At 36.8% G+C, this 27041-nt stretch overlaps 1 protein-coding gene across 3 annotated transcripts; it reads right to left on the bottom strand.

Annotated features, from left to right (window-relative positions):
- Nucleotides 1–449: 449 nt before the first annotated feature.
- On the bottom strand, nucleotides 450–25349 carry LOC121762589 (protein SHOOT GRAVITROPISM 6-like). 3 transcript variants are annotated; one of them, XM_042158518.1, is made up of 51 exons: nucleotides 25202–25349; nucleotides 25001–25091; nucleotides 24836–24890; nucleotides 24596–24727; nucleotides 23716–23787; nucleotides 23088–23178; nucleotides 22897–22992; nucleotides 22263–22341; nucleotides 22117–22180; nucleotides 21911–22014; nucleotides 21591–21699; nucleotides 21100–21189; nucleotides 18878–18955; nucleotides 18618–18685; nucleotides 18437–18536; nucleotides 18181–18357; nucleotides 17590–17679; nucleotides 17411–17476; nucleotides 17184–17282; nucleotides 16704–16778; nucleotides 15728–15787; nucleotides 14765–14854; nucleotides 14303–14424; nucleotides 12318–12447; nucleotides 12118–12197; nucleotides 11553–11688; nucleotides 10548–10629; nucleotides 9988–10133; nucleotides 9481–9561; nucleotides 9302–9402; nucleotides 8467–8705; nucleotides 8198–8307; nucleotides 7932–8060; nucleotides 7713–7787; nucleotides 7467–7600; nucleotides 7290–7362; nucleotides 6993–7124; nucleotides 5552–5733; nucleotides 5354–5476; nucleotides 5199–5259; nucleotides 5027–5122; nucleotides 4197–4297; nucleotides 3308–3413; nucleotides 2674–2787; nucleotides 2516–2590; nucleotides 2307–2405; nucleotides 1771–1842; nucleotides 1575–1660; nucleotides 1391–1484; nucleotides 1131–1238; nucleotides 450–1050 (listed from the first exon to the last, which is right to left on the bottom strand). In XM_042158518.1, the coding sequence occupies exons 1-51, from the start codon at nucleotides 25239–25241 to the stop codon at nucleotides 874–876; spliced, it is 5190 nt and encodes a 1729-aa protein (XP_042014452.1). In that variant the 5' UTR covers nucleotides 25242–25349; the 3' UTR covers nucleotides 450–873. The 3 variants fall into 3 exon arrangements, with proteins under 3 accessions (XP_042014452.1, XP_042014453.1, XP_042014454.1); XM_042158519.1 differs by lacking the exons at nucleotides 22117–22180; nucleotides 22263–22341; nucleotides 22897–22992; ... (4 more) ...; nucleotides 25001–25091; nucleotides 25202–25349 and having other exon boundaries at nucleotides 21802–21917; XM_042158520.1 differs by lacking the exons at nucleotides 21911–22014; nucleotides 22117–22180; nucleotides 22263–22341; ... (5 more) ...; nucleotides 25001–25091; nucleotides 25202–25349 and adding an exon at nucleotides 21805–21896.
- Between the last annotated feature and the right edge of the window lie 1692 nt (nucleotides 25350–27041).

Genomic DNA, 27041 nt, shown 5'->3' with positions numbered 1-27041 from the left:
TAGTACTCCCTACACTAGACTACTAGTAGTAAAGTTAACCTTAGATATAGAGTTATACATAAGTGCTTACATGAGCGTTGTGTACTAATTTATGGACGACTAACGAGTTAATCTCAATCACAGAACGAATTACATGTGCATTTTACTCTTAAACTCGCATCAATCGATTTGAACCATAGGAATTGAGATGACGATGTCTATGGCTATGGCTATGGCTATGGCTATGGCTAGCATTAATTGGTGCATCCCCTCTTTGGGCACTGTATATACATCATTCTCAGTTTACCTTCATATCAACAATTCTATAATTCAACTTTCTAAATTGGGAAACTTAACTTTTTAATTTTCATTAATTTTAATGCATGTTGACATGGAACAAAATTTGTTGCTGAAATGGTAAATTAAATTATAAGTACCCCGTATAAAATAGAAAGGTTTAAAATCTATGGTTCCATAAAAGGTGTTTGTATTTAAAGCTCAGACAATGTCAGATTCCAAACTTCCGATTTGTCAAACAATGTCAGATTCCAAACTTCCGATTTGTCAAAGGTGTTTGTATTTAAAGCTCAGACAAACCAGTGCACACAATATAATTACTAAGTCACAACTGCTATACATCAAAAAGTTACACACACAATACTTGCATGTACACAAATGAATGAAATCACTTGGAATATATACAATCATACTTGAGTTAAACGATTTCAAGAGCTTCAAAAACCATCTCTTTTGTCGCCACCCAAAAGCACTTGGTCGAACCACCTTCATTGTTGAACACAACTCTTACTAGATAGTCTTCATCTTACATTCGTGTGTGAACACTGCAGGGTTGAGATATTAACAAATCTGCAGCCTTCTTGCATCTGTGCTTCATCACCTCCGAGAAGATTCCGTTTCGCGTCCCACAAGGTGCGAGTCTGGTGGATCTAGACGAGTGGATTTCCAAAAGGAATTGGTTGACTTTAGTAGCAAACCGAGAGCCAAAGAACCTGTTGCTCTAACAATTGCATCTGGAGATCTATTTATCTTCCCAATCAGCATGCCGAAGACCTAAAATCAAAGACAGCTCTAAATATGAAAATTCAACATTTTGTGATTAGCAGAAGAATAGTAGTGTAGTAAATGAATACCTGACTTAAGTAAAGGGTGGAGATATGCTGAACACTTGACAAAGCAATTATACTGCTACACAAATAAATTGCATTTGCCTGAATTACTGGCCAAGGTGCCTCAAAAGCCTGAAAATATACAACCCGACTAACTCAGAAGATCGCGCCTTTTAGATACCCAAAATTGAATCACATATGCATGTATTGATTACTGACATGGATGAAAACCATGAAAGTACTTTACTGTGATCTAAAAGAGTATCTCGTCAGCAAACGCAGACCTGTATTAGTGAGGCCATGTAAGTATCAATCCTGGAAGACATGCGTTGAGTGAATAGCTTTGCAATATCTCTAAGAAAGTCTTCATAGTCACCTCTGAGGCAGAATTTGTAGAGCATTAGGAGAAAAGGGAGTTCATAACAAAGTCATCAAATAAACCTTAGGTTGGGATTCACTAATACATACCTATGATCAGAGCTAAACCTATGTGTATTTGCAAGAGCAACAATACTATCAAGTTCCATCAAAGGAGCAATGCGCTTGAATGTGTTCTGACAGACATAAATGTAAATTACAAAATCAGCAATCATTAGCATCTAAAAATTAGAATCCAAATCTTGTTGAAGGGACTGTAAAGAAGCTTCTCTAAAGTTTTCTATACCCGGCAAGCGCGTCGCACACCAAGGTCATCATCATGCAGATGCAAGACCAAGCGCGGAAAGGCAGCAAGAACCTGATCATACAAGTTTAACCAAATTGAAATGTCTTGGTAACCATAGCAATGTACAAATATCTACCTAGAAACATATACTGTAGCAGAATATTCATTTTTGCACCAAATGGATCTGAATAGTTGGGCATACGCAAAAAAATAATGTAGCAAAAGTTACCACTGCAGAGGAGAACTTGGAATTGGCAACTAACACATTAGTGGGATAGCTTAAGTGGGGAATACATTGCAAACTCTAAATCTACTAGACTATTATATGGAATATGGAAAAACGTGGTCTTATATATGCATACATCTAATCAGTCCCTGTGCCATTCAGTCATTGAGAATTCGAACACATGATCATCCTCAAAATATAATGAGTCTATTATTTTATGGTTTTATGAGAATAATCATGAGTATCATTGAAATGTCAGCTTTGGTATAAACCAATCATTTCGAATGTCAAGTAAATCGAATTAACACACCTGCTCACGAAAAGAATCATGTTGTGGCCCAAAACCATACGTGCTTATTGCCCCAAATGCTGCGAATGCATTAGCTCGAATCTTTGCATTCATGCATACCTATTGCAAGCCAAAAGAGAGAAGCATTGAAAAACTTACTTGAGGCAACCAAAAGTTTTCACCAAATACAGACCTAGAAAACTATGATGCATGAGTATTGATAAACTTACTTGAAGATTACGTAGCCTAACTGAAAGATTAAACAAAATGGGTTCTACAGCTTCAGTAGAAGCAGATCCAAGGACCTAAATGGTCAACAGTAGTACGACAAGTGAGATTCTTAATGTGGTGAGGACTTGTTAATGGAGTAAAGCATGAGATAAATCACCTTTTGCAAGCATGAAACAGCAGTTAGCTGAACTGATTCATCTGGGTCATCCAGTAAAGCAACAATAACACTGAGAATCTGAATGGTATACTGGATAACAAGGACTGGTGGCATCTGCACGGAATGCAGGCAAGTGATCTTATTAAAAATCCCAGAAGACTAACTATAAAAGTCACTAATGCTCTCAAATAATGTCCATATAGCAACATGCATCTCACAGTGCGAGACCATTTACACCGCCCACCCCATACAATGCTTCCCTCAACACACTTCTATAACTAAAAAAAAACAAAAAAGAAACATATCTACTGCTACCATAAGCTTCTCCGATTGCTTATTTCAACAACATGAAGTTTTCTCTTCTCTGTTTTATCTTGGTCAGCAATATCGTGGCATAGCCGTCACAACCAGTAAACGGAAAGAAGAAAGGGGCACAGTGGAGAAGCCTTGTGAATGTTGTGCAAAAAGAAAAGTTGAGTCGACAGATAGCAGCAATAATTAAAATTTGTCAAACTTCTAGTTTCCACAGGTTGCATAAAGGATGTAAAGATGTAGTCCTTGTAGACACAAAATCTTCTAAATTCATGAGACAAAAGTTGTTGATTCTTAATATGGTACTATTATAATCAGCTACCTGTACAAGTCCTCTTAGACAAAGTCGCCTAACATTTGGAGAATCATCAGAAACATGTCGAGTCAATCCTTCAACCAGCTGCTCCAACAAAGGACCAAAACTCTCACTGCAAAATGATGAACCTCAGCAAGAGATATTGATATTTGAGAACATGAAAAAGTTTAACGTAACTTGAGATGGACCAACACCCATCTACCCAAAAATCATAATTTAACTTTAAAACCGGGAGATGGGGAGAAAAACATGTGACCTTAGTAATAATGAGACTAGCTAGAACCTATAATATATATTTTTACCAAAAAAGAAAGGAAATGAGACGGGTTTTTATGAACATGAGTACAGGTTATTTCCATTGCAGGACACACACCAAATAATAGTGTTCAAATAAGAAAATCTCAGTTCACAACTAGGAATCTAGAAATTATTTGTGATTCATCCAGTGCTTAGCTTTCAAGTGATAGTAGATGGTGGCAAAACTTTCCAGATCTTTCAAGGAACCATCCAATATTATGCTGAATCATCAATGTTGATAGCAAGTCACTAACAAGTTCAGTAGATCAGTTTCCGCCATGTGATCAATAAATAATTAGTACCTAAAGAAACGGTATAATAACTAAATTTATTTATTTCCTAATCCCTGAAAGTGAGACAAGGCAATTTTCTCAAAGGAAGGCAATTGCATAAGTTTTCAGAGCCTAATTCAATACTACAATTTTGAGAGAGAAATGTTGCTAGCATAGTATGAAGCTTGTCATTGCCAAGCCATATACAGGGTAAACCAAGACTTCCAGAAAGTATTACTACCAATTAAATTGTCGTGTGTACAAGCTGAAGCCTTAACAAAGTCCAGCATCTCATAGAGAGAGAAAGAGCAGGGTTCTGAATATACCTGAACCTCACAAACTCTGACAGTGCAGCAGCTGCTGCTTCCCTTGAATACCTTGAGGGTTGATCCAGTGATTTACAAAGGATCAAAGAAATTATAGGGACCTGTGTCATAAATAAGTAATGTAAGAAATCATAAATTAATGAAGCAAATAGGAATTAGCAATTAAACTGAGTGAAATATTTGTAACCTTACAAAGAGGAAACTGAAACCTGAGGCATTTAAAATTCACAAAGTTATAGGAATAACAAGAACAGATCCAGACACCAGGAAGGCATTCAAAATGCGATCAAATCTATTATATCTTTCTAAGACCGCATATTTCAAGAATTGAATTCCCAAAATTCTTTTCCTTTGAACTGTAGTGTTCATATGTTATTATCCCGTGTAAAAAATTTCTAGTAGCATATGAACACATTTTGTGCAAAAATATCTCAGCAGTCAAAAGGTTCTAGTAACATAACACATGAATCCAAAACTGTACCTTTAAGTGTCAAAAGTAACATAAAAAAAATTCAATTCTAGTTTTATTCAACTCTAGTGAGGGCGCGTGAAGCACTTCAATAATTCCATGGCATGTATAAAGAACTTGCAGCAACAACAACTCCAGAACTATTAGGACCAGTCATTGCCCAACTCCCAAATGCGAGCATAATAGATTTGAAACTAAATACACAACTAAAGAGTGTTTTTGTCAGATATGGTTCCTGTTTAGGTGAGACTTTCATGCACAGAATTCAAATATATTCTAGGCTCCTATTGGTGGTTTTACAGTATGCTTTTGATGAGATCAAAAATCAGCCAGCAGTTAAGAGTTTGGTGGCAATAACTACCTCTTTAGGCCTTTTAATGGAAATACACCAAGCCAGGTCCCCGATTAGTCCAATCCATGTCTCCTCTTCATTTTGTTCCCTGTCCCTGGCCAGAATCTGCATATGATTTTCTTTTTATTACCTCTCAAATTCAAAAGGTTGTAAAATTTCCACTAAATAGCGGCCAAAATACCTTCCCCATCTCGAGATCACCAACACATTCACAAAATGCATTAAATGCAACCAATAGCGCGCTGAAAGTCATATTTAGAAGATTAAATAAAAGAATGCAACAGCATCAATACTTAGATTCTTCTAGTGTGCATTTAAGAGCAGCATGAGTATTACCGCAGTGGTTCCTGTTGGCCAGAATTAGATAAACTATGACAAATTCCTAAGTGAAGCACAAGAGTTGCAAAGACTGCACCATAAGTTTGTTCCACAGACTTTTTTCCAACTCTCGCACCACCTCTGCATATACAATAATATACCATTCACCACCATAGACACTGATGGAGAAACATAATAATGCAATTAAAGATATACCTGAAGAAGGCAGTAAGAGCTATCATAGCAGCGTGCAGCACATTATCTTCTACACTACTTTCGCCAACATTATTGGAATTCTCCCCCTTAACTGAATCGCCTTGAAATATAGGTCTGTCATTCAGGATCGAGATAATATGCTCCAAGAAAGAATGTGAAAGAACTGTGTGCTGGGAAAATGCCTAACAATTTCAAGAAATAAAAGGAAAATAAGGCACAACAGCCTCAATAAAGGGAATACCACCCAATGCAACATGTCATTTGGAACAGGGACAGATCCAGGAATGTAAATGGAAGGGGGCAAAATTATATGTATAGGAAATTTGAGAATTTAAGAAGGGGCAAATATAAAGAAATTTTAAAATTTTTGCAAAATTATTAAATAAAATAGTATATATCAATATATTTAAGGAGGAGCATTTGCCCCACCTAGTAATACATTACATCCGTCCCTGATTTGGAACATAAGGTCCCAATTCTATGAGAAAATAGTGCTGCTAACCCATAAGCTGGATGAGAAATACCAGCCTCAATTGCTCATATCTTTGACTTGTATAGCTGTGTATTTCAACAGAATGGTTGAGTAACCTTTCTAGAAGAAGGTTCCTCTTAAAATAAGTAACTAAAAGTACGTGAAAAAATGAAAAGAATGTCGTTCAAGGAGTATATAACTATGTTTAGAAAAAATTGAAAAGAAATACCATAGTAAAATAGATATAGGGGTGGGATGCAGTGAGAATTTATTTCACGTATGAATTGAGAAATGGCACATAAATATGAATTACGCATGCATAAGTAGAGTATATTCCATGTATACAAAATTCATGAATAGTTCGCCAATAATGGGATTCGAAATCAGGTGCTTTTCATGAATTTCTTATCTATAGAATTTATAATGTGTATATGTGTGTGTAATCCGCATTTAACGTGCTTATGTGTCATTCTCAGTTCTAGCAAATGTTTATCATTCTCACTGGATTACACATAACACATAAATATGAATTACTCATGCATAGGCAGTATATTCCATGTAAAACAAATTCATGAATAATTCGCCACTAATGGGACTCGAACATAGGTACTTTTCATGAATTAGTAAAAACACAGTATATTCGATGCATAAGATATTCGCAAATAATTAGCCACTAATGGGATTTGAGTACAGGAGCTATTTGCGGATTTATTATGCATGGAATTTTGACATGCTTATGAATGTGTAATTCATATAATCATATTTATGCATTGTTCTCATTTCATCATTCTCACCAGATCCTTCCCCTATGTGTGTGGTATATACATCAGTAGTTTGCATGTTTTGGGACAAAAGATAAAAGCAGTATTGATGAATATTTCAAACATATAAAAAGGAATGATGCAAAAAAAGTCCCCCAAAATTGTGAAATGGCAATTATATGTATCTAGGCGTATAGTAGGAATTTACATGAAATACATCCTGTACTGGCCAGCCCCCACGTAATCTAGATACATCTTTTGTAGCTATATCTTTCTCAGCAGCAGCCAACACTTCATCAAAAACAATTCTTGATGTCGTATTCTCAGCAAGGGCAGATATCTTTTAACAGTCAAAAGAAACTACCCATAGGACCAGATTAAATCATTTGTATCCACATCATTTGACAGCTTTCATAAACCAATAAATAATCATGAACATCAACAGAAAATAGATCTTTCACCACCATGACCAGGTAAATGAAAAAAAAATAACAAAAGAGGATACAGCATTAAGTGTTTCTTGGCGTAGATACTTCTCAACTACATGGTTTGTAGCAGAAAGCAAGGACTGTGTCGTCCTGATAACACATGCACATAAGGATCTGATAAGTCAAAAGAATTGCTAATTTATTTCATAAATCAAATTACGCTTCTGTCAAAATTGTTTCATTAGTCATTCCACCTTGCGATATCAGCGTCATTTAGCTCCCTACCCCTCTTAGTGATAAACTCAACCACAGCTTGAATAGCACCTTCAGCAGACTGTCTGACCTTGTCACATATAGCAGATGAGCTACTATATAGAGCCGCAACAAGCTATACAAAATTGAGATGAGATGAGATGAAGTTTAGTGCACATCTTAGAAGCCTTTCAACTATCTCAGAAAGTTAATACATACACAGAAGATAAGGACAGTCAAATTATTACCTCATCCTTAGTAAATAATATGCACACAGATGAAACGACCCTGTTGAACACCTCTGAAGGATCAAGTGATGCATCCTTATACAAAAAGTTAGTAGTGAGGAAGACTATTCATGAACTGGAAGCAGAAATTTAGAGCAAGAAACCCATCCTGCCTTTCTGCTTTCCGTAAGAAAGTATGATAAAGTGATGTATCAAAGAAGAGGTTATAATTTGACTTACTCTCCTCAAAATAGCAACCACATCCTCAAGTGCTGACAAAGCTCCATAACACAATTCAATATCAAGATCAATACTAGAGTTTGCAGACCTCGGTAAAGAAAGGGATATACTGAAAACTAAATCAAGAATCTGCAGGTACAGAAAATTATCAAAATATGTAGAATCAGAGATAGATCAGCAGAAATAAGAGATAAACACCATAGATCATGTAATGTGGTTCTTGATCTTGAATAAAGGAGAAAAGGGTAGCATCACAAATTACTGGCCTGAACGGAGATTTTTCTAACTTCAGGGTTTGTATCTGCACAGCGTGACAGATAAACCATGATCCTCTCCCCTAAACACAAAGCATCACGACTCGGGGATATAAATGCACCTTGAAAAAAGCCAAAATTATCGTAAGCTTTAAATGACAGATGAACGGTCAAATAGCATAAAGAGCTATGCATATATATAATATATATATATATATATATATATCTATATAGTATATATATATATATACACAGCGAGAGAGCGAGAGAGAGAGACTAACTTGGTAAATTAGAAAAGTTATTATTCATAACACGGTCAATTCGTTTGTTGTGGGTGCAACTTCCTTGGCAACCAAGTGCACAGTAACCACTAACACATATAGTTCGGAACTTCTGAAGCATCTCATATGCCGCAAGACAGCCTCTTTTTCTCTGATATTCCACAGAGGAAGAAACATATGGATCAATCTGTCTCAATATATGAAGTAGCTGTTCTGCTCGACTTCTTCCATCCTCCCCACTAATGAGAAAAAATAACAAGTTAAATAACAGATGACTGTATCTAAGGGCATAGTACTAAACCAACAACCATAGTGACAACACGCTTAGATGTTTATCCATGCAACAATGACTAATCAAAATAATCAGTAAACCAGGCAGTCTGCATCCATATGACCTAATGTAGAAATGCTTATGTCTTGATCAATATTTTCATTAAAGTGGGAGAACATTTTCTGAAACATGCATGAAGGCTACTGCCCTTTTTTTCTAGGAAGAAAAGGAATCTGCCGGATATTTTCCAGCCTTATAAAGATAAATTGAACAAAATCCCCAGTAATATATCGAAAGAATACGAAAATACAAAGAAGACAATAGTTTCTCACAAGGCATGTGATTAGGAAAAGAAGATCAGAGTCCAGACTGGTCACATACACTTAAAAAAAATTAAACTAAACCTTAAAGCACATTGTTCTAGAAATGTCTCAGTGACATGCAACAAATCAATCAAGGCCTTCAACGAATCTGTGTCAAGCATACATAGATAGCTTTAAAGCAAATTTTCAAATACCCAAGCTAAACCAAAAATCTAGAGCAAGCATTATTGAGGGAGAGTACCTTGTAACTAGGATCGCACAGAGAAGAGTAGTAAGGTTTTGTATGAGACCATTAATAACATCAGGGGGATCATCTGGTAAACCAAAGAATCCCAAAGTGGCCTGTCACGAATGTAAAATACTCAGCACCCTAACCAAATAATTGTTGCAAGAAAAACTGCATTTAGTTGCAACTTTCACCTTCAGAACATGGTTCCTTGTTTCAATTGTTAATTTTGGCTCCACAGAAACCAAAGTTGTACAAGCACTCAAAGCAAGGCACTGTATAGAAGAATCTAAGTTCAGGAAAAACAGAAAGGAAATACTGTCAAGGAAGATAATCACGAGTGAAAAACACATGCCCCCAGATATCTGCTATAGTAATAAAGATGTGGGTGGGGGTGGAGATAGGTGGCAAGACAAGTTCTGCAAAAGACAGAACATTACGTCTTTCTTGACAAATCGATCACCCAACCCTTCTATCTTGTCAGTTGTCACTTTAAAGAGGAAGTGTGTTTCCAGTTATAGAATAATATTGCGTCACCTATTTATAAGGCTAATTTTCAGGAAGGATTATTTCCTCTAATAGATACACGCAGTGTCCAACAGAACATTCTTATCGCTGTTAAGGTTTTCCAACCATCAAGAAAAAATGATTCTGTACAATTACCAGGTTGTGAGCAAAGATCAAGAATCTCAAAAATAAACCTGAGTGTTCAATAGGTCCAGGTTAGAATCAGAAATTCCATCTTCATCATCTCGGCCCATCAAAGTTAATATGTAATCAAGAAGCACATCTCTCTTTTTCAATGGAAACGATGTACCGCTTTCAGCAGCACCAATAACAGCCTGACCTACATTGTCAAAATAAGATAATCAATATGAAGTTATGAAATAGATCAACCAAAGAGTAGGTACTTCATGAATGATAAATTTACAGCAGGATGACAATACAGAAGATGCATTATCATGCCCACACCACATGTTATGACTTAGGACAACATGTATAAGAATATATTAACCACAGCCAGGCGACAAGGATGCACTAATTCCAGCAACATGGGGGAATAGATTAATATTTTTCATAAACTTTATACAGATTCTTCAGAGCTATGGTAGTCAATTATGGATCTCCATTTTACAATACTTCTTATCTTACTAAATTTGATCTTCTAGACAAAAACATTTGGAAATAGACGTTAGAGAAGCAAGATGTATGTCATCATGATTGACGAGACAGCGAACAACAGCAAAATGAACCCACAAACCTAGTAAATCTATAGCTGTGATAACTGCCTGCTTTGCTGTAGGATGACGAACATTAAGAAGACGTGAAAGCATATTGGTCCCCTGTCATACAACAGAAAGATATATCAAAAATAAAATATTAAAACAAACACATATAAGCAGATGGCAGGAGTCAAAACACTATAGACTGTGCAACAATTCCCAGCCCATCAAGACAACATGCTAAGAAACTACATAACTGTTTCTGATGGCTATGTAATTGCATAAGAAACTGCATAACTGTTTCTGATGGCTATGTAAATTGCATCAACAGACCAGGAATTATCATATTGCTTTAAGCTTTTACTATATTTTACTTCATCCGTCCCTTGTTAAGTGATTCGTATTCCTTTTTGTGACGTCCTAAGTGAGTCATTTCCTTTTTGGTATTCTCTCTCTTACTTTTCCTCTCTATTTTATTTTCTCTCCACTTAACTAACAAAACCCCAATTTCTTAAATCTCGTGCCAAAAAGAATTGCCTCTCTTAGCAAGGGACGGAAGGAGTTTATTTTGAGTTTATCGTCTTGGCAATATTAAATTTTAATGGAAACTGATACTATGTGCAATCTCAGTATTATTTTGAAGAATTAAAAAATTGGCCTTTTGGTCTTATTTGTATAGTATTTGCAGAATCAATGGAGTTCATTCCCATCTACTTAAGCTTTCACTGCCTCAGTTGAAAACATGATTTGAGTGACACCTATAGTAGTAAGACATGTTACTAAAAAGATTTGGTTAAATCCAGTTAATATGCATGCATATTGGCACATGCCACCAAATGTCATTAAGCTTCCACCACATACAATTTCAATTCAAAACTGTTTTTGAGCAGGTGCTGAGTTGAAGGAATCATTTATATTTAAGTTATGCACTTATGCTAAAGAAAAGCACATACATAGAAATAGACCCATGCTGAGTATGTTCATAAAAAGATTTATCAACAATGAAGACATAATGAAATAATAAAGCAATGATTCCACTCTACCACAAGCGCATCTATTCTGGCTTCAATGACTGTAGATGGAGCATACTTAGCAGCATAGCCATACATAAGAGCTAAAGCGGCATGAATGTCATCTGACTCTTCCATTTTAGCACTATCAGAAAAGAATGACAGAATCCTGCAATGGCGGTTGTCACATTCATAGCAAGATGCAGTGAGAGCATGGATACACATATGCTATCATACAACACTGAAATATAAATAAATACTCCATATATCTATATATTGTAAATACAAGATACACCATGCTCTATATAACTAAATGCAAAATATAATAAAAGTTTGCAGCACTTTCTTTATATTATGACTATGAACATCACATCCTTCAACACTAACACATCTTTTTTTCCCCTTCTATCGTGACTCTGAAACGTCAATCCTCCAACACTCAGACATGATTTGTCTACTTCAAACCATCCTTATGACTGATAACCATGGTCGAAATTCTTATATCAAAAGTGAAAACATGGACGCATACATGTATGTGATTCAGATCTGAGAATTCAGATCCCATAAAAAGTGACAAAGACAAGCTCCCTGCATTTACCTTTTAAAGAAACTATCACCGACATTATCGAGAATGTCTTTTAGCTTATCCAGAACTGTGTCCAAGTGTGATGCAGCGACCTTTATGTTAAGACAGCAGCCAAAAGCATCATTTATATAGTATTATTAATAGAAACCTTCTTCAGAGTATTGAGTTGATACAAGCATGTTACATAGCACTTTAATACAAAGAATGATTACCAGTCCCATGGCCTTGGCTAAACCAAGCCTATTCACTGGCAAAGCAATGTTAGCTTGTGTGTACATCAAGTCAATCTTAGCATGGACATAGGATCTGTCATGAACTCTCTGCAGTAAAATGCCTAAGCATCTGCATTAGGGAAAACCAATGGATTTCAGCTCTCCATCTAAATAATTGGCAGATCATGCATGCAAAAGTATTTAAGCGTGTAGCTCTATATTAGGACTAAAGGACATACGTGTCACTGTATACATAATATATAGTAAAAAGAATAGGATCCTGACCATATGTAAATCTACTTTTTCAGTACCAATACTACCCAAAGCAAAGAGATATAGGGGCAAAAAAGAGGGGGATTAACAGGAAAAGATATAAGTAAAAAGTATAAAGAAACCAACTGTTAAGAAGATCAACGAATCAAACACATATACTAAAGTTCTTTTCATTAAATTATAACGTAGAAAGTATCAATTATCAAGATGTCTTGATACGGATTGGAGGAGTGGAAATAGGGAAGTAGTTGGGCCAGCTGATGTGGAGGATTTGGTGGAAGAGGCAGCAGAGCAAAAGGGGTTAGAGAAAGCAGCGGCAAAATTTGATACAGAAGGAGATTAACGCTTTATTCTTAATTATTAATTAGTTAGGATTTGATTAGATTTATTTACCTAATTAGTTAGGATCTGATTTAATGTTTTAGGGTTATAGGATTATTATAAATAGAACTTAAGAATGAGAGCAGCGGATCTTTTGGAGAGATCAGAATTGAGACGGCTAAGCCGCGGCCTCCTTCGTGAGGATTGGCCTCCTTCATGAGGATTAGTTTCTTGTATTTCTTTCGTTAGTTTTTCAAAGATCCATATATGGGAATGGTGCCTGTTTCGGCGCCATCATCACCTTCCCTGCCCCAACTGTCTGTACTCGAATTCATCAGCTCATCTCATGATTCGTCGGAACGGCAGATGAAGCATAGTGCCAAGGAATTGTGTTTCTCCAGGTCTCTATTCGGTGCCTCTTCACACAAGCCAGGGAATCAACTAGTACATCGACCACACCGACAGATTCACATCTACAAGCTTGAGTTTGAGCCTCCACCTGATCTTCATCTGCGAATTTGACTAGCCTTGCGGACAAGGCTGTTTTGAGGGTGAGGCAGTTGATACGGATTGGAGGAGTGGAAATAGGGAAGTAGCTGGGCCAGCTGATGTGGAGGATTTGGTGGAAGAGGCAGCAGAGCAAAAGGGGTTAGAGAAAGCAGCGGCAGAATTTGATAGAGAAGGAGATTAACGCTTTATTCTTAATTATTAATTAGTTAATTATTAATTAGTCAGGATTTGATTAGATTTATTTACCTCACTAGTTAGGATCTGATTTAATATTTTAGGTTATTAATTAGTTAATTATTAATTAGTCAGGATTTGATTAGATTTATTTACCTCACTAGTTAGGATCTGATTTAATATTTTAGGGTTATAGGATTATTATAAATAGAACTTAAGAATGAGAGCAGCGGATCTTTTGGAGAGATCAGAATTGAGACGGTCGTGAGGATTAGTTTCTTGTATTTCTGTCGTTAGTTCAATTCAATTATTTTTCTTTATTCCCAGTAAAAGGTCTCTTTCGTTAGTCTCGAGCCTTTACTCTTATCAATCCATTCTCTATCAAATTCTGCCGCTGCTTTCTCTAACCCCTTTTGCTCTGCTGCCTCTTCCACCAAATCCTCCACATCAGCTGGCCCAGCTACTTCCCTATTTCCACTCCTCCAATCCGTATCATGTCTCTATGGGAAACTAAATAAATACTTTCTATACAAAAAATTATGGAATCAATGCATCAGGAAAAGAATTTGTTGAAATATCTAATGACTCTCCGTCTCAGGATTCTGGATTCAGGTTATGGCGGATTTTAAGACAGCAGATAACTTAAGTAGAAGAAACAGTAGCTATTCCTGAGACATAGGGAAAAAGGATGAACTAATACATCATACCTGTGAAGCAGCGCAGAATGCTCATCCTCAGAAGAATAAAGTTCATATTGTTTAGCAAAAGAGTTCCCAAGAGATATTGCCCAATCAGGATCCTGAATCACATCCAATGACTCCGCAACAAACTGTTTCAACAGACAAAGATTATACACCTATCCACAATAAAATGTGGTCATGTATATTCAAACCATATCAACATCCACGACATCAGGAGCTGAGAAGCATATGCAAAGTACAGCTAAAGGAGTTAATCACTATTAACCAAAACCAACATATCCTTCCTTTATGAATGCTTCAGCATCAAGATAATAGAGCAATGCAAACATGTCAGCAAACTTTTCTCCAATACAGTGAGGGTTGCTAGGTAAGTCAAGAAAGCTTTTGATTTGGTAAATCCGAAAAAAAAATTCCATAACGGCTATGAACAAAATGCATGAATTTAGAAAGAAAGAGAAACAAGCTTACATTAACAACCATGTCATCCCAAGTCTCTTGATATAATGGATCTTGCTTTAGGTCTTCTGGATCACTCACATAAGCTTTCATTTTTGGAATCTAGAGCTTGCAAAAGAAGACAAACGGTTATAGGAGAACTATAATTGTATATCTAATAACTAAACATGTGCATGCAATCTAGCTCATAATGGTAGAAATTTATAAACAATAGATACGAAAAAAAAAAGGTTAGATTCAGCAATATCCTCAATTTTACATCGATCACCTAACCATCAGCAAGTGGTCTGGCTCACAATGGTCATGCTTAGAAAAGATGGTGAATATAAACAGTGGAAAGATTCAACAATACTCTCAAATATGAAGCCATACAATTCCAACTACAAAAGAAAATTTGTACCATACAGACAGTATACTAAATAAACATTACCAGTGCGTGAATTATGTTAGGCATTCATTAATTTAATATCCCTGAAAAAACAAGGCCATAATTTATGCAAGGAGTTCATCATTCTCTACCTTAGAGTTACACAATCAAACTTCTATGTCCACCCACCCAGTTCTATAGTTTGTTTATTTTCATCCCTCAACTCCATGATGCTAGAAAATGCAACTAATTACCACATGGGGTTTACCTATTAGTAAATCAAACTATTGCTAAGCAAACGAAGGCCACAATTTATGCTTGGAGTTCATCTTTGATGCTACTCTACCTATAAATACACAGCGGATGAATCTACCATTGTCCACCCACTCAGTGGGATAGTTCTTTATTCTCATCCCTCGACTTCATGGAACTAAAAAGCGCATTCAATTGCCAGATGGGGTTCTCGGGCTGATGTTCAAGCACCAGGCGCTATGGCATATAGTAAAACAAAAATACCTCACGGCATGCATATAAAAGCAGTCCACATAAAGCAAAAATATAGTTTCAAAAGTAAAAACAATAGAAAACCTAACAGCAAACTTCTATACCTCATCTTGCCAAAATAAGATCATGTTCTTCGGAAATAGAGAAGCTAACTGATTTAGGACCTGCAAAAAAATAGATGTAAAGACTAAATAACAGAAAAAACTGCCCAGTTTCCATGAGGTGCTATGATTCACTTCTCAAGGAGACAAATCACGGTGTGTATTGCTAGTGCTTCTTGCTAAATGGCATCAAATGAGTATTCCCTTAAATTTTGCATGCTCAACGCATGCCACCTAGTACCTAACAAAGTCGGAGTTGTTTTGAAATGATCATTAGAAATTTAAAAGGACTATGCAGTTTGTGGGCTCAGCTTGAAACAAAAATTAATATGTCTTTTCTAATTGAAAGGCCAATTAAATGATGGCAGGAGAAGCAAATGTAATTGTTTTGCATCTTAAGAGTACACCTTTTTAATAGGTTATTTGAATCTCATAAGTGTAAACAACAGCATACAATCATGTAAATAACAAACAAATGGGTAGACAAGAACAATGTACAGGTTTACCTAAAATGGTGATCAAGAAGACACGGTTATTAATATTTTGTGTGCGCACATTTTTTACATGCAATGACTGGCCAAAACTGAAATTCATTCTTCTAGAAGCATAGAACCATATAATCCTCCCTTCTCCCATGAATCAAATGATTTTATATTGTTTTGATCAATGTTCAAAACTCAGAAGTTGTGTTCTTTTGTTCGAAACTAATATAAAAGTAAAACAAAATAGAATGAAAAATGTGAACAAACGAAAAGAAATAGTCAAATCAAATCAAGAAGACGAACTTTTGGTAATTGTATATTTTCTTTGGGTAGAACATTTATTTTTCTAAGTAGGTGAATAAACTTGGTATGCCAAGTTCCCTATCTAATGGTCGGCAATACTTGCTAGCTTACAAAGCTACAGATTTAAACAATCACTCTTCGGTAATACATTACTGTAATATATAGTATATTAGACAGTGGTAAAGAAAACTTACAGCCAGAATATGAGTCACTAACTGCTCTCTCGCAAGTGGATTATGAAGAAGTACCACGAGACGTGCAAAAAGATCCTGAATTTTATGTTTCTTAGGTGATAATTTTCTATCAGAAGAGTAATTATAACAATAAAGGTCAATTTTGGTCCTAAACATATGACCAAAATACGAATTTGGTCTAAAACATTCACTTTTTGAAAAACAGGTCCATAACAAATGAAAATATCGACGAAGTAGTCCTTTTTTTACGGTTCCGTCAAAAATCTAAGGGTCATGCCGCTGTGCAATTAGCGTTGACCGTTAGTTTTTTGACAGAACCGTAAAAAAAGGACTACTTCATCGATATTTTTATTTGCTATGGACCTGTTTTTCAAAAGGTGAATGTTTTGGACCAAATTAGTATTTTGGTCATATGTTTAGGACCAAAATTGACCTTCACTCTAATTATAATTATAATGACATTAACAGAGGATATCAAACCTCTGGAATCGGGAGATCTGCACGAGCTTTAAAATCAGAAACGATTATATCACTTTGGGTATTTTTATGCCTGCATAATTCGGAGATGCACCTGCAAACCTACATAAAACATCAAATCACTGAGAAGAAAAACACAATTTACATAATGAGGATCATATTCCAGCTGATAGAGAAAACTAAGTGAGTAGAATCCTGAGCCAAAATGCTAGAGATATAGTGTTTCTTACTGTGGCAACTGCTCCAGTGTAAACCCGTGGTATGATCATTTTCAGCAAAAATGGCCAGAGCACATGCTGTAAGTTTCAAACACAATAGCTTCTATTTGAGTTTTAAACATAACTAGCATAAAAATGGTTATGAAAAGGAGTACCACAGACAAAAGAATTAACCCAAGGCATTATTATACCTCCATTTCAGGGATGGTCACAGTTATCAAAAGGAGACCTTTTTCACAGGTGTCACGTAGCTCAGTTGGGGATACACCTCCAATCTTCACCTGCAAATGACCCAAGAGTTACTAATAAAGAGAAGACTACGCGAGGACAACCATTTATACTTGTAAATGGTCCAATAATGTATCGCAGGAATACACCTCCAATCTTCACCTGAAAACCATTTGTTTTCTTCCATGCTTAATATCGCAGGAATACTACCACTATTACAAGTTGGCAGACCTATTCATGTGGATGGTGTTCAATAAGTCTCATATTTATCATTTAAAACCCAAATTAATGTATTTTTAAATAGATATTTCAGTAGGAGAAGCAAATTAAAGCATGATGTCAGAAAATATCTTATGTTGATCATCCAAGTACCGTATTCTTACTAAAGGATGAAGCATATTATATACATGCACACACTATACCGTGATGACATAAGTAAAGGACAGTCACTCCACAGTGTATTATCATCATATTCTGTCAGCAGATGATCATGTCCAACAATATGCAGTCAAACAAGAGAGCCAGACATTCTAAACAGTAAGCAGACAACCAACCTCTGATTTCTTGTACATGAAAGGATTGAAAGAGCCAGTCGACTTAATAAAATCCTTTGAACTCTCAGTATCTGACCCATTTAAATCTGTTACAGCACAGTGTCGTACCAAGTATTCCACAAATAACTCCCCTACTGGACCAACCAAGTAACAATGGGAAGCCATAACAACAATCAACTGCAATCAAAGGTAACCATTGTAAGTGCAAGCCATTATATTGTATATGGACATTGCATCTTTGCTATGGAGACACTACCTCAGAAAGTGCCTTGCACACAGCCAAATCCCTCTCATCTAACAAACTTTTCACTGCTTCCACTAGCAAAGGCCGTTTAGCATGCCAAGATTCAGACAATCTTAAGAAACCAGTGAGAGCATAAGTTGGTATAAGATCTTGAAATCCAAAAGTTTAAAGAAGAAGAAGAAAGAATGCTAACCTAGGTAAAAGATGCTTTAGGACAGAAAGTGCACCAAAAGTAAGAGGATCTTCTTTTAACCTGCATTTCTGGAACATACATCATTCAGATACTCTACAAAAGACATTAAAATCCAACCTTTTCAACTTGTTTTATTTCTGTCATTTCTTGGGGCATGGGTTTTTCTCAAGGGGGAGAGTGATTCATGTTGAACCTTATGCCTTACAGAAAAATAACTAAACAAAATTTCACTAAGACAAGATTCTATAATTGTTACCCACATGGAGAAGGAACGCAAAGATATCTTCAGGGTAAACCTGACCAACTGTGAGAAAGCAATGTTGAACTTCATTGTAGGTCTGCATATACATAACAAACATCATATAAGCTAAAGTAGAAGATTGTATTGGCCAACAGAAAAAGAAAAAAGAATATGAAGTAGGGCATGATCACTATAATGCATGAGCAAATTCACATTACGGGATATCTCATGGGAGGGGGGGGGCTAAAACTGTTAAGCTTCTTCATGCTCGGTACTCCAAGAGAAAGGATCTCCATTAGGAAACTTCATAATTACCTAATATAAAACCACAAAACCATGGTCACCTGAAATCCCTAGTGTTGTAGAATAGGTATCCCACATCAGTTATTTATCTGTAGCCAGGCTTAGTCTCTTGTAATATACTATAGGAGCTTTAAAGTGATAATAAAAGAACTACTTACTACTTATCTCTAATATTTTTCTATAATTTTCCACATATGTCTATTTATTATTCTACTGGCATCAGATATGGAGGTGTGATCAATTGCTAACTTTCTTAAGTTGTTAACTCATCAACGCAATGTATTAAAAATGTCAACATGATGACATTAATATGTCAACACATAATTTTGTTGACACTTCAATATATTGTGTTGACGTTATGTGTTGACATTTTAATGTCATCGTGTTGACATGTTTAATACATTGCGTTGCGTTGATGAGTTAGCAGCTTAAAAAGTTAGCAATATAAATCACCCAATCAGATATGTCGCTAATTTAGTCTGTAAAAAATGAAATTAAGGTTTTTGTTTCTGCCGCTCTGCTACTGCTCTGTCTGTTCTGCTGCTCTACTCCACCAGTTCTACCACTCCAACTGATCTGCTATACTTTGACCGTTCTACGACCGTGGCTGATCTGCTTAGGGTTTGCTCTCTGTCTTAAATATGTCCTATTATAAACTTTATATTGGGATGCAAGTAGATGCCAACTACGGAACTTGGTCTGCTTATGATTGCTCTGTCATGACTTGGTCCTGGCGAATAGGCTATTCACCAGGACCATCTCCGCTCTTCCCTATCCTGTTCTGCCACTGCTACACTGTTCATAGCAGACTCTACATGGTTTCTAACACTACTTTGAATTCCTACTCTAACGTCGAACAGAGATTCTAAAAATCCACTTTGGGACTTTTCCCCAACTGGTCTGCCGACTTTGTTCGGTTCTGACTGCCTCTGCCACTAAAGTCTTCTTAAGTGTTGCCGCTGCTACTAACTACTCTACCGACTTAGCTCGATTTCTACTAAAACTTTTGTTTAGGTTTTTGGCTTCTTCAAATCGTCGATAACGTTGAATATTTTAATTCCAAACCTAATTCAGAGAGCACTACCATTTTAAATGTTTCCAACTAGTACTATTAATACTGTTATCACTCTTGTTACTACTACTACTATTGTTGTCGATGTCTTCACTAAACTGTTGAGGGAAAATCAGAACATTGTACAAAGTTGGACAATATCGATATACATGCTCCAGCTTGAGGGGGAATGTTGTAGAATAAGTATCCCACATTGGTTATGTATCCTTAGTCAGGCTTAGTCTCTTGTAATATTATAAAGGAGAAAGTGATAACGAAAGAACTGGAGTACTACTTTTCTCTGATATGTTTCTATACTTTTTCACTTAAGTCTAAATTTTTTTGTTCTCACCTAGCAAGCTCATAAAAAAATCTACAAAAATGTTGAATATAAAAACATAAAAACTTCCTTTGCAATCCGTCCCATGAATATAAGTGGGGAAAAGAGGGAGGAAATAATAGCCATTATGTAAACAACTGTAACATGAACATTGCAGAAAATACTAAATCTTGTTTGAAAGAAATAGGTCACATATAGGAACGAAGATAATTATATTCTTGTGTACAATAAGTTCAGAGTAAAGAGGGGCAAAATTCTCAAAATGGGTTAATCAAAATAACCTAAATGAGTCACTTTTTTACTTCTGAAAACGGGTGTTACTCATTTTGAGAATGCACAACTAGTCACGCATTCACACTCCAGGAAAGTAATCCTGCCATATTATATTAAGATTACATTATGTCTATAAATATACTATCTATTGCATTATGTTCCACTTTGGGATCTTTAACCCCTGCACTTAACTCTTTTTTGCATTGGTAACTTGTTCTTTTTCATATCAAATTATTTGTAATTATAAACCCATTGGAATACCACTAGATCCTACCTTCAATCCCACTGGAAAATCTGACTGCTGTTTATTGTCATTACTGACACAAACCACAGGAAGAAGGGTTGACAATATGACAGTGAGATCCTGCAAACAAGAGGACAGGTTTACCAAATCAAACAAAACAAAAGCTTCAAGTTAGAAAATCCATCATGTAATTTTCTAGTATATGTATTTTTAACACAACTTTCCACTGATTATTCAACAGTAATCTGTCCGCAGTTCTCATTGTGTCAGTATGATCTAAGAAAAAGTTGGAAGCTAAAAAACAGCAACAATGGTTCGACCTCATTTGATGAGAGCATTGCTATTACTCAGAAAATCAAGCAAACCACATTTCAGTAGGTAACCACAAAATGAGAAAAGGGAGGCCAAATATATTAGAAAGCCGGAAAGCTTCTATGATGATGCCAAACATGCAATAAAACATACTACTTAAAACCCGAAACTTCATCTTTCACAATATTCAAAGCACAACCATATTCAACCTCAAAGTCCAGCAAAGGTGGTCCACTTTCTGAAAGTAGCGAAGCATTCAAGAGATTGTGGAGACTACATGTTGCCACAAATGCTGCCACTTCTTGATCTTTCTTATACCTATATTTGAAAAAGGGGGGGGGGGGGTGAAATGGGAAATATTAGCCAATTTATTCAGCTGATAAACAATATATTATCAAGTTACCAACTTCAGATAACCACCACCAAGTCAGATTTAAACTCTGAACAATGGCTTCTACAGCAGGAATATTGCATAGTATTAGTGAACTGAGAAGATACATGGACCAAAAAGATCAAGCTAACAGCTCACAGTTCCAACATAGTGGGCACTAATCTTGGCAAAGCCGACTTCAATTGTGTCCGTGTAACTAGACCAACCATCTGGCCTAAGGCCTCAACTGTAGATACACGAACCTGCAGAAACAAAACAAACTATCTTTGACAAAGCTCTGACATTTCTAATTGTCTACTGAACTTCAGCAGAGATAGTCAATCACTAAATACAAAAGTAGCAACCTTGAGATCCCGTGAAGCTGCCCAAACTCTCAATAAAAGCTCAAATGCAGAGTTCAGGAAAGACCTGCGCCAAAATGCCTCAGCACAGCCTAAAGTAAAGGTGCGCAGGTATGCAGAATAGAGCAAAATCTCAAAACAAGCCTTACATGACATCACCATCAATAGCTGTATGCATCGGGAAATCAACTCCATACTGCCAACAGGCTTGACACCACGACTTGAATGCTGCAAGAGGACAAAAAGTTTCTTGGTTCAAGTAGAGTATGGTGTAAAGTTTCTGTAAGAGTATCATAATGTGATGCCATTTCTACTAAATACTAATAAATCAATGGGAAAAAAAACAGCCTAAAGTGGAGGCAGAAAAGGGAGAGTTAATTGAAACAGCGGCATAAATGACCATTATGACTTCTTCCAAATAAGAGATCTATAGTTTGTGCGTTCTTGTATCACTGGCATCTGAAAATTGTTTCATCGCTGAGCATGGCATCTACCAATTCACTTCTACAAGCCCTATGCAATTTCACCTCTGTTGGGCTGAGAACCAAATAGAGTTGTTCATGTATGAATCAAACTATCATCAACAGCCCACATTATCATTGAATCTCATCATCTTAGCTATTATAGTTTGAGTCTTGAATAATAGAATGGACTGAATGGTCAGGCTAGAGGCATAGCATGCTTTATTCTCTTGGCAATTGGCATTCAATAGAATACTGAAGCAATAGAAAATATAAATCACAAGATACTCTTGTATCATAGATGCAACAAAAGTTAGCATACCATTTGCAAAAATAGGTCGATGTATGTCTTTCACATTTCCAAGAATAGGAAGCACTCTTGTAAGTACACCTTTGAGTCGTGGAGTAAACTGAATAGCTTCACATATAAAAGAAAATTACATCAACTACCCATTTAAAATGATGTATGTAACTATATGTCAGAGTAAAAAAAGGCTAGAGATACGAGAATACCATCAGAAGAAGCAAAATCTGCAAGTATTTGAACCATGGCAGGAAGAGCTGAATTTGTTCCAGAGAGATGAAGAAATATTTCTTCCATCATCTGAAAAAATAAGTAGATAAACAACATGTATAGCATATCTGCATCACAGGTCAACAGAGAAGTTGTTGACACTCATTATCAGTTATGGCCAATGACTTGGCAGGTCGTAGACTCGCAGCTAATGAAAATAGAGTTGGCTACAATGAGTAGCCATCAGACTGTAACAATTTGATGTTCCTATGGTCACATAACTCTGATAGCAAACCAATAATTCATGTCAGAGTAAATTTAAATGTATACTATTCTCAAATGACGAATACTTTGATGATTCAGCTCCAACACCAAATGAACTGCTAGTATTAAGGTTATGAAATATTTTCCATTCAAAAGTCAAGGATCAAAACTTGAAGCAGGTTTTAGGTAATCCAGAGGAAATGTTAATGTAAGTGCAGAGAAGTACTATGCGTGACTGTAAAACCTCATTTGGTCATTTTGTAAAAATTCAAAAAACATGCTTCATTTGCTGAGTCTTCTAAATAAAAAAAATTATAAATAAATAAATAAATTCATCTTAATTGATCTAAGCAAGGAACTTACCAGGTCAGGGAGATGTAAACCTAACGCAACAAGCACACCTGATGCAGCCTTTTGCCAATCTGCATTAAGTTCCTGGAAGAAGAAGAGAAACATTTATATAGTATTTCATTATCAGTTTATACCCACAAACAAATGAAAACATTGGACCAAACAGCATTTGAATCGTTAATATGAATTCTACCAGGAATTTGTAAGTTGTGAACTGGATAAAGACATTATCAAGCTAATGAGTACGACGTGTCTTCAAATATTCAATCATGTAGCCCATGTGGCTATGCACTTCAGAAACTTCTATCTTGCCCTGGCGTTTCATCAAAATTTTCATTTTATGATTGAGGTTATGATGGCATTTCTCTAATTTAATTCAATAATATTCTTGAGAGTCTAAAGTCTAAACTTAAACAAAGACAAACATAAAGCCGATATTTAATGAAATATCGCTTTCCTAGAATTTTGAACTCCTTGCATTTTACCAGGACCAAATTTGACCCTTCAACTGTCATAATTCATGTGGTAAAGATTGTCTTATCAGTTTGTTGCGTTAAGACATGGACTAAATCATTTCAAGTACTCAGGCAACTAAAAAAAGAACTAGTGAAGCTCACAAGAAAAGCATCTCCATTACTCTCAAAAGAAGCTCGATGAATCTCAAGAGTTGATTAGATTAGACTAAGTTCAGGGCTGTTAAAATCTTGTGCTGGTTCAGAGCTAAAAAAATAGATGTAGCAGAAACGAAAAAATGAGGTATGAGATGAACAGCATCTCCATGGCTCTGTCAATAAGATCAATTAAAATCAGAAGAGCTGATTAGGCCTAAGTTCACATTTGTTTAACCTTGCAGGCTCAGATACGTGCAACCTAGTATAGTATAGTATAGTACCTTGGTTGAGATGATCTCGGCAGAGGCAACTTTAGCAAACTTTGCCAGATATTGAGGATCAACATCAGCTTTATCCAACGCGCGAATTGCCACAGACATAACTTGAAATAATCCAGCAATTTTCCCAAATCTCTGAAATACATGTAAAATGCTCATTCATTACTACTGATATCATACTATCACTCAGACTCAATAGTCACACAATTTGTGCTCAAACAAGAGCATGAAACGCGACAGTACCCTTCGACCACCACGCGACACGGTCCAGCAACAATCAAGGACCAGAAGCGGATTCCTGTAGGCATTGAAGAAACTTATTCAAGCTTGAACATGACTAAAACAATTCGTTCCATCACTACAGACATCAACAGGCTCAAAATTGGAGAAGCAGGAGCAAGAAATTACACGGAAGCAATGTCCTTGAGAGTAGCGGCCGACGCCTCTCTGACCACCGGAGAGTCGTCCGCCAACGACGAGACGAGAACTTGAACTGCCTCTGAGAATTTGAAAGAAGCCCCCACACAACAGAATTTGGAGTGCAAACTATCATCAGGAAATACACGCAAAAATTGGTCGAAATTGAATCAGAATTGTCATCGAGCATACCGGGAGCAGGCACATGATTGCCGGAACTAGAAGACGCCATGGATGCCGGGAAGACTGAGATCGAGGAGGAAATGACGAAGAAGAATAATAAAAAAAATGCCGGGAGTATTAAAGAAAATGAGTAAATAATTTACAATTAGTGCCTAACGGTGCGCTGTCTCTGCTGCTTTTTTTAAAGAATAATGTATTATATTTTGATATTCACATTAAGATCATTACCAGAAAACAAAGAGCATCTCCAATAAAAATAGTCCAGCCATAGCTCAGTCAGGCCATCCACAATAGGCACCCAGCGACCGCCCAGCCGAGCGCAGGCGCTGGGCGGTTCGCTGGGCGATCTATTGCAGCCGCCCAGCGGGCGATTGGAGAGAGAAACCGCGCAGCGCTGGGCGGTCCGTTCGGCGCTATTGCAGCGCCCGGATCGCCCAGCGCACCGCCTAGTGCGAAAAAATAAATTTTTTTTTTTTTTGAAACACTATATATACGCGCTTTGTTCGTCATTTTCATTCGCACCACTTGTTTTAACGAGTATTCTCTCTATCTTAATTTCTGTTCAAGATCAACAACGGTAAATGGATCTCGGAGGCGATACGGAGGGAGGACGGCGGCAGCGGCGGCGGCGATGGTGGCGACGGCGATGGTGGCGACGGAGGCGACAGCGACGGAGGCGGTGACGACGGAGACGAGGAGTGAATTGTCACTCCTTTTTATTATTGTATTTTTTTTAAATTTATGTACTTTTTTTTATTATTGTATTTTTTTAATTAATGTACTTTTTAAATTATTGTACTTTTTTAAATTTTAATAGTATTATTAAACTTTTCCCGTATATGTCTCGTAAATTAAATTTCGCATATTGTGTGATTGTTAATTATTTCATTTTGTATATATTTGTTAATAGTGATGTGGATATTAGTGGCTAGGCTATGGCTGGGCTATTGCTGGGCTATTTGCTTGTTTTGATGATGTGGCAGGAGGATTTTTAGTGCTGCTGATGTGGCAGTGGCTGGGCTATGGTTGGGCTATTGCTGGGCTATTCCTATTGTGGATGGCCTTATAGCCCAGTTACAAACTCCTCCTGCCACATCATCAGCACTAAAACTTCTCCTGCCACATCATCAGGACAAGCAACTAGATAAGCAATAGCCCAGTCATAGCTCAGCCACAATAAACAAAATTATTAAAAACAAATAATTAACAATCACATAAAATACGGAATTAAATTTACGACACATATACGGGAAAATTCAATAATAATATTAAAATTTTAAAAAGTACATTAATTATAAAAAATACATTAACACAAAAAAATACTTTAATTAAAAAAAAACTCCTACTCCACGCACGAGCCCCCCGTCTCCGCCTCACGCCCCGCCGTTGTCGCCGCTATCCTGGACCCCCAAATCTGCGGCATCTGAGCTCGCGTCTGAGCCCTCCACCTGTGCCGCGGTGGCAGTCAAATCGGCTCGCACACTCACGAGTAGTGCGTGAAAAAAACTCTTCTTCTCGCGGTCAGTGGCATTCTTCCAGTCAGATATGACCTTGTACATCTGAGCTCGCGTTTGTTGACGCGCCAAGAAGACGAGGTCAGCTGTCGGGCTGCCAATAGTGGGGGATGGCGACTGGACCTCCTCGGACCTCTGGCGAGCCCGTTGCGCCGCCTTTGACCAACCGGGCGAGTGCGGCGAGTAAACGCGGGAGGGACGGGGTCTCCTGAGCATCTTCAGGGAGGTCGTGGGAACCGCCACTGCTGCCGCCGGCGTAATCACCGATATAGTTCAGGCGTTGCTTCTTCGGCCAGCCAGCATCGACTCCTGCCCGAAACTTCTCGGAGTCCATT

The sequence above is a fragment of the Salvia splendens genome, chromosome 13 (genome assembly GCF_004379255.2).
Source record: "Salvia splendens isolate huo1 chromosome 13, SspV2, whole genome shotgun sequence".
Classification (NCBI taxonomy): domain Eukaryota; kingdom Viridiplantae; phylum Streptophyta; class Magnoliopsida; order Lamiales; family Lamiaceae; genus Salvia; species Salvia splendens.
The sequence above is the reverse complement of the archived record's forward strand: the minus strand, read 5'-3'. Positions and strand labels throughout refer to the sequence as shown.